The sequence below is a fragment of the Macaca fascicularis genome, chromosome Y, assembly GCF_037993035.2.
Source record: "Macaca fascicularis isolate 582-1 chromosome Y, T2T-MFA8v1.1".
In the NCBI taxonomy this organism is placed as follows: domain Eukaryota; kingdom Metazoa; phylum Chordata; class Mammalia; order Primates; family Cercopithecidae; genus Macaca; species Macaca fascicularis.
Genome location: NC_132903.1, coordinates 10,077,426 through 10,085,626, shown reverse-complemented (window position 1 = coordinate 10,085,626; position 8,201 = coordinate 10,077,426). Strand labels below are relative to the sequence as shown.

Sequence of the window (8,201 nt, the reverse complement as noted above, 5' to 3'; positions counted from 1 at the left end):
TTTATTTTATTTATTTATTTATTTTTTGAGACGGAGTCTCGCTCTCTCACCCAGGCTGGAGTGCAGTGGCCGGATCTCAGCTCACTGCAAGCTCCGCCTCCCAGGTTCCCGCCATTCTCCTGCCTCAGCCTCCTGAGTAGCCGGGACTACAGGCGCCCGCCACCATGCCTGGCTAATGTTTTATTTATGTATTTATGTATTTATTTATTTTTAATTTTTAGTACAGACGGGATTTCACCATGTTAGCCAGGATGCTCTCGATTTCCTGACCTCATGATCCGCCCGCCTCGGCCTCCCAACGTGTTGGGATTACAGACCTAGGCCACCGTGCCTGGTCTAGATTAGCTTCTTAGTAATAAAAATAATGTGCGCTTGGCTTGTAGGATTCTTTACAAGGCATCAACATGTATTCCATACTTTTCTTCAGTCTTTTACCTATTTTCATGGAATCATTAGCCTTAATATATGTGAATGTGTTGCCTTTCTGGTTTAGTTGTTTTGAAGAATAAATAAATTGTTTTAAGATATCTATACCTTAGAATAATGGATTTAATATATGGAAATATGAAGAGCTTTTATTTATTACACAAATTACTATTTTTTACTTAAAGATTAGTTTGAAATATGGGTTAGTGAAGTGGCAAGATAATCACTAAAAATTATTCTTACCCAACAAAAATTTTAAGACAGAGCTTGAAAATACAAGTCTTTACTGTGTATGTGCTTTTTATTTAAAGAGGAGAATTATTTTTCTGCCTGATTCAAAATAAATGGCTATCATTAGTATACAGATTGCTGCTATATTCCTCACTAGCACAGGATTTTACATTAAGAAAAAAGTAGTTTGTGTTGCTGCCAGTGACTGGTATATGGCTTTAGATTTTATTCATGGGGAACTTATAATTGGTTTGGTTATCTATTATCCTGCCTTACATTTTCCTAACCATAAAAATATTATTTCAAATTTTAAATATACAATAAACTTTTTTTGTAGTAATTTTGTGAGAGAATTCTTAGTAAACTTAAAATTGTCTAATCTAAATGTGTGTTTATTGTTTTAAAATTGGCTCAAACTCCAATAAATTTGTATCACAACTTATTCCACTCTATCATTAAATATGATGCTTTACCTTGACTAGATAAAATATTAAGTGATAATTAAGAAGGTAAGGCATATTTTAGATTATGTTTTTTGGCTCATATTCACAATTCCAATAATTCTGAAAGCCAAGGCAGAAGAATGCTTGAGGCCAAAAATTTTGAACCTGGTTTGGCAAAATAGTGACCACCATCTCTACAAAAAGTTTTTAAAAATTAGGAAGATATGGTGGCTCATACTGGTAACCTTAACAATTTATATGTCCAAGGTGGGTGGATCACTTCAGGCCTATAATTTGAAGCCAGCCTGAACAACATAGCAAGATTCTGTCTCTAAAAATAGAAATTAAAATAATTAAAGAAATTGAATAATTGTCTCAGCCTGCTGGCCTTTTCCTGGAGAGCCAGCTAAATGGGAGGCTGAAGAAGAACATGGGTACCACAAGCTGTCACTAAGGAGATCAGACAAACATCTCATTTTTTTACGTAGCTAAGTGGATACAGCCTACTTTACATTTACGTTTTTTATATGAAATTGCTTATTTTATTGCCTTTTTATGACTAAAGGTAGCCTTTCAGTTTGGAGGCAGGGATCAGCTTTAGCAGAGCCATCTGCCCCTGAAATGGTGAGCCATCTCACCAAAGCATTCTTTCTCCCTAAACAGTCACGCATCTTAGCTATGCAAAATGCTCAGCCATAATTTGACTTAGATTGTCCTGCATTAAATGTGATTTTGTCTTCTGATCCTCCCATTAACTCCCTCTTATCTCCACACCCATGTCCCATCTTTTGCTGCTGACAGTAATCATTCATCTGCTCCCATCACAAAAGAAGCCTGCACTCCCTTCAGATAGAGCAACATAAAAATTCCCCAGAAAAGAACAAAAAATTAAAAGATATTTTAATTTTGCACTTTGTAAATTTAAAAAACTGTCAAAATTGAGGAACCACAAGCATTTGATAGGAGCACCTGTTTTATTTTCTCAAAGAGTTTAATGATGTGAACATTTTTGTTATATAATGCTAATACGGAAAATTCTGAATTAAGCAAGCACAAAAAAACCCCACAAAACCTAAACTATATTAAATTAAGACAATCTTCTCACAATGATACCTCTTTCTAGTAGGAGAGAACTGCCCTCTACAGTATGAGAAATATCAATATTATATTTCTTTCTTCTACACATATTCAACACTTATCAATGCCAAGGAGTTCGAATGTTAATATATCAACTTTCAACCATGAACATATAAAAACTCTTACTGAAAATTAGGCATGGTTATTTTATTCAATACTAAAATTAGTTCATAAATTCAAGTCCTGTTTAATGATGATACCTTTATTTGTAGGACACAAAGATTATTCCTTACAAAACCTTTTTATCTGATAGAGATTTGGCCCTTGGAGCCAAATAAAAAACAATTTGCTGCTTGGACACACATACGTATTTACTTTTCTTAAAATATTTTCTTGTTTTTATTACTGTTATTGTTATTGCTATTTTTTCACATCTCCCACTCTTTGGGATCTCCTTACAAGAAAATCACCTGCTTTTAAAACTCTTTAATCATGACCATTTGTCAGATATTTACAGACATACCAAATAAAGTCAATATTTTTCTGATGTGACTAAAAAATGTTTTGAAGAGATATACATATAAATAACTTTTTATTCTGAAAGTAATCAGTTTTATTCACATTTGTTTTCTCCTTAATTTTTCAAGGTAAGTTTCACATAATACAAAATTAAGTTTGAGTGTACAATTCAATGGAAGATAATATGTTTTTGATGCTGTACAATCATCATCTATCTCTAGTTCCTAAATATTTCTATCGCCTAGCAGGAGACTCCATATCTACTAAACAGTTCTTTATTTTCCAGCCCCTAACAACCAGTAACCTAACTTTTATCTCTATGACTATGTCTTTTTACCACACAGGTTTACACTGCATCAGTTTTCAATCCAACATGCCAAAGTGATAGAGGTTTTAAAATTATTCATTTTTTCTTTCTCTTTCCTTTTTTTTTTTTCTTCATTGTGCAATTACCAGGCCTTATGCTCCTCCAACGAATCTAGTAAGAGTGTATATGTCAGGGAGAAAATTACATTTATTTCGGGGATTAGGGACATTATTTTCTTATGTATTTAAATGATGCTGCAGGGATGAGATTTTTGCAGCTTAGAGTGTGTAAGTGAGCAGTCTAAATTTTATTTTCACTGGATACATTTCTCAGACTGGGAAGGAAACCGTTTTGGCCAGATTTCTGTTGGTTGCTAGGAGACCAAAGTCCTCTTGTGATGTCATTGCTACTTAGCTTGGGAACCAGTGTGATGGTCTGGATTACTTTACCTGCCTAGGCCTTCTGAAGCAGCATTTGAAGCTGCAATCTTGAAAACCATGCAGCCTGGAAGAGTAGCTCAGGAAATATTTACTTGAGATGGAACATGTTTCTTCAGAAACTCAAGATGTTTCTCCAGAAGATGAATTAACTGATTCAGAAGCTTCCAATAGGTCTCCATTGTGTGAACACACATTTCCTGAGGACTCAGACTTGAGGTCAATGATTGAAGAAAATGCTTTTCAGGTTTTGTCACAAGGATCCTCTTTAAAAAGGCCACGTTACACAGCTTGTGACTCTGAGCCAGATAAAGATAATGGTTTTTTTTCTCTGACCTTTCCCAGGAAACTTTGGAAAATAGTTGAAAGTGACCAATTCAAGTCTATTTCATGGGATGAGAATGGAACTTGCATAATGATTAATGAAGAACTCTTCAAGAAAGAAATTTTGGAAAGAAAGGCTCCTTACAGAATATTTCAAACTGACAGTATCAAAAGTTTTATTCGACAGCTCAATCTTTATGGATTTAGTAAAATTCAACAGAATTTTCAAAGATCTGCCTTTGTAGCCACCTTTCTGGCAGAAGAGAAAGAATCCTTCGTCTTAAGCAAGGTATTAACACATTTCAATTACCACTTTATGTAGAGTATATATATAATTTTACTTTGTACATCAGTAAATACGTTAATACAGGAAGCAATACCAGATTTTGAAAATTATATAAAATATTAAGGTAAAAATTATTTAATTTTTTGAAATTATTGAGTTCAGCTTGAGCATTAACCTTTTGGAGTTTTAACAAATTTTGCTAATAACTTTGAATCTTACCAATGAACTCCAAATAAATGTACCAAAGTCACCTAATGCAATGTTACTATTAATATATAACATGTTTTCAGTTGAAGGCTTAACAACTTGAGTGCTTTTTTCCCAAGAAGCACATTCTTAAAAATAGTAAACAATGTTTGTGAATTATTTTATGACATTAAGTTTCTGTGATGAAACTGAAATCTGCAATTTATTGTGTTATGTTTGTTATTGTCACTTGTCTCTTGGTTTAAAATGACACTAACGTTTTTCTTTGGTTTTAGTTAAAGTTCTATTATAATCCACATTTCAAACGTGGCTGTCCCCAACTTTTAGTAAGAGTGAAAAGAAGAATTGGTGTTAAAAATACTTCACTTATATCCACTTTATTCAATGAAGATTTCAACAGGAAGCATTTTAGAGCAGGGGCTAACATGGACAATCATAATTCTGCCTTAGCTGCTAAAGCTAGTGAAGAAAGTTTATTTTCGACCTCTAAAAATTTAAATATGCCTCTAACAAGGGAATCTTCAGTCAGACAGATGACTGCTAATTCATCTGGCCCAATTAGAAGTGGTTTCCCTCATCCTTCACCTTCAACCTCAGTTGGACCATCAGACGAAATTGCAACAAATCAACATTCTATTTTAAATCAGTTGACCACTATTCATATGCACTCTTATAGCACCTATATGCAAGCAAGGGGCCATATTGTGAATTTTATTACAACCACAACTTCTCATTACCACATCATATCTCCCTTACAAAACCGTTATTTGAGGCTGCTAGTGGAACCATCTGCTATTCCAAGAAGATGTCATGTGGTGTCAGTCAATGAGGCTCCATATCCTAACCTGCTACCAGCAGGCAACCCATGGTTGCAAATGCCTGTGAGAGCTGATACATTAACTGCCCCTCGTTCCAGGCCAGCTCTTCAACCATCACTACTGGACAAATATCACCCTAATTACAACTGATCTTCCATTAAAAGAGTACCAGATTATACATGACAACAGAAACTAACATTTACATTGACAAAAAAAAAAAAAAACCTAAAAATTTCTGCAATTATCTTATTGAAAAATAAAATTGCATGTTTACCTTTATGTTTGCTTTTTCTTTATTCTAAAAGTGTGGTTAAGAGCAAAATGGTCTTTTATTTCAGTGGCAGTCTATTGTACGACTTTTTATAAAAATATATATGGGCTTTCTGATCATTTGAAAGGAAATTTGACATGTGCCTTTGTAAGTTAACTAATTTAGTTGTCTAAAGAGGAACAAGTAAAGTGTTTGGGTCCATTTGTTGCTGACCTGGGTAATTTGTAAAATGATTTATTTTGCTCATGATTCTGGAGGTGGGGAAGTCCGAAGGGCTGCCTTTGGTGAGATCCTCTTTCTATGTTACAACATGGCAGGATGGCCTCATGTGGTGAAGGGCATGCGATGAAAAGAAAATCGGGGCCAAACTCATTCTTTTATCCAAAGTCCACTCACACAATAACTAACTTGTTCTCCAGATAATACCATCAATTCAGTCATAACGTTGCACCCACATGGCTAATGACCTCTTAAAAGTCCTGCCTCCCAACACTATCACAGTGGACACAGGATGTCAATGTGAAATTTGGAGGGGACATATCAAACAATGTCAGCTGGCAAGGGAAAAGAAGTGACTGGAGTTAGGAAAAAGTAATAACTGACTTCTCAATTATATCTGCCATAAATCAAATGAGGGCATAAATTTGGATGGCACAAAGGGAATAGATGCTCACATAAACACACACAGAAAAACACACTGAGAAAATCTAGAGAAAGGTTAACACACAACATATACTTCAGTATTTTCTCAATCACATTTCCCCAGTTATTTTAAACTCGGATTTTAGTTGGCAAAGATTTTCTTCATTGCAGTTCTTGAGTCATCTCTTGAGTAATAAAGTAGATGGACCAGATTTACTTTCCCACTTGCATAAATACAATATCCCTGCCTGATAGATATAAAAAAAGATAAGACTGAAGGATGGAGCAAGAAGATAAACTACTGAGGAAATTTAAGACACAACAAGGGATAAGATGGGCGAGTTCCCTGCATTCTTTTTACCTGGTGTTATCACAGACTTGATCCTGAAGGAATTGGTACCCAAAAAATGTAAATAGGTAGGAACAAAAAAGTCCCCCTGAAGCCCAAATTCTATAGTCACAGGGCTAGGAAAAGAACACCTTACTAAGAAAAAAATCTTTTTACAATAGCCATTCTACATTAGTCAAACATTACCACACAAAACGAAGCAATCAAAAGAGCCAGCCAGGACAACAAAGTTTAAGTTAGAACATAGCACCAGACAGTAATGAAGCACCCCAACCCTCTGCTGGAGTGGAATCAGAGAAGGTAAAGTAGAGAGCTAGAGTTTTCATCCCTGCCATGTGGTAACAAGACACCCTTCCAATTCTATCCAGGAAGGTAAAAGTAATGCCCAGGTTGAAGCTGGAATCTCCATATTTATTTATCAGTAAAGAGGAGCACTGTCTTGGGTGTCAAATGAAGTGAAGAAGAGGATTTGGAATTGTGTCTCTACTTGACAAGCATACACTTTCCTCTGTTAGGGTGGTATCAGACAAAGCTAGGTACAACTGAACTAATAGGACATCATGATATGGTCCAGAGTCTCCTAATAGTCTTCCAAATGTTTTATTTTCAAATAACAGTCTCACACAGAAATGTTAGTGCTACTGCTAAGGAATTATTGTGGTGTCAATTTTTCTTGCCAGAAACCTCTGTGGCCATGACACCTTTCCTTGAGTTCTTGTCCTGTGTGCAGGAAGAATGAGGTGCACAGACAGGTAAAGGGTAAAGAAGAAGAGTTATACTTAGTGTTAAAATGGTTCAAAGTGCTGGGGTTCACTCAGGATAGTGGCAGAAATATTAAAGGGAACTATTAGGAAAAGATATAGAGAATAGTCACCAACCTTTTGGAAGGCTGTTACATAGCTTGTAATAATTGAACAGGCTGAAAGCAGCCAGTTCTCACCTTAGAGCATTAGGTCATAGGATAAATACTAGGTACAATAAAAGCAGCCCAGTTAAGCCTGTTTGCCCTACTTCCATTAAATTACCTTTAAGCCAGATTGCTCTCATGGCTTAAAGGTAATTTGAGGTTGACCAAAGTTATTGCCACTTAATGGAATTTACTTTTGACCACAGTACCTGAACTTTAATCTTTCATAGAAATACTCTCTTAGCCATGTTAATTATCCACAAGTGTGCTGACTCAGAGCTTCTGTTGTTAACTGTATACTAAATAAATGTCTGGAGTGTGAGCTGCTCAGAGTCAGCCGTGGTAACACTTTTCTTGGCATGCAGGTGCTCTACACTCAGCTGGACTGGCAAAGGAGAATATCTATGCGTCAGTTTATGCTTTATTCATCTGTCATTTGGGTCAGGGTCTGTCATCAGACCCCTACAGCTAGTGTCCTCTTTTGAGGAAGAATACCTCACAAAGGAGTGGGTAGCTCTTCTCTATAGGCAGGTCTTCCCATGGTATATTCACTCTAGAGAGGGAGGCTCCTCTCTGTAGGCGAGTAACTTTGCTTAGTCTGCAAAAATTCTTGCTGAGATATTGATAGGAATTGCATCAAATATGTAGATCAAACAGGGGAAAATTAACACGATATATTACATTTTCATATCCATGAACACAGTTCATCTCTCATTATTTCTGTTTTATTTCTTTTACTAGTGTTTTATATGTTTCAGCATACAGATCTTATACCTGTTTTCTTTTGTTTAAGTGCATATCAAAACGTTTGATATTCTTTGGAGCAGTTGTAGATGGTACAGGTGCTAATTTGGGGTCCTGCTGACCTGTAGTGTGGGGAAATAACAGAGTGATAACTAGTTTAGATTTACTTCAACTGTTCAGTTCCTAGGAGGGTGGGTGGTGGTAGACGTCTAA

The 8,201-nt window shown here is 35.7% G+C and overlaps 1 protein-coding gene across 3 annotated transcripts; it reads left to right on the top strand.

Annotated features, from left to right (window-relative positions):
- The first annotated feature begins 3,423 nt into the window (after nt 1–3,423).
- Nucleotides 3,424–5,354, top strand: LOC141409522 (heat shock transcription factor, Y-linked-like). Of its 3 annotated transcripts, XM_074030518.1 has the most exons (3): nt 3,473–3,687; nt 3,786–4,053; nt 4,533–5,354. In XM_074030518.1, exons 1-3 carry the CDS (start codon nt 3,677–3,679, stop codon nt 5,223–5,225), a joined length of 972 nt encoding a protein of 323 aa, XP_073886619.1. In that variant the 5' UTR covers nt 3,473–3,676; the 3' UTR covers nt 5,226–5,354. The 3 variants fall into 3 exon arrangements, with proteins under 3 accessions (XP_073886618.1, XP_073886619.1, XP_073886620.1); XM_074030517.1 differs by having other exon boundaries at nt 3,424–4,053; XM_074030519.1 differs by having other exon boundaries at nt 3,541–4,053; nt 4,787–4,801.
- The last annotated feature ends 2,847 nt before the right edge of the window (nt 5,355–8,201 follow it).

Excerpts from the sequence above, each read along its gene's own strand:
- LOC141409522 (XM_074030517.1), top strand. The coding sequence starts at position 3,541 with ATGGAACATGTTTCTTCAGAAACTCAAGATGTTTCTCCAGAAGATGAA. Across the intron at positions 4,054-4,532 it reads AATCCTTCGTCTTAAGCAAG|TTAAAGTTCTATTATAATCC; the intron begins GTATTAACACAT and ends CTTTGGTTTTAG.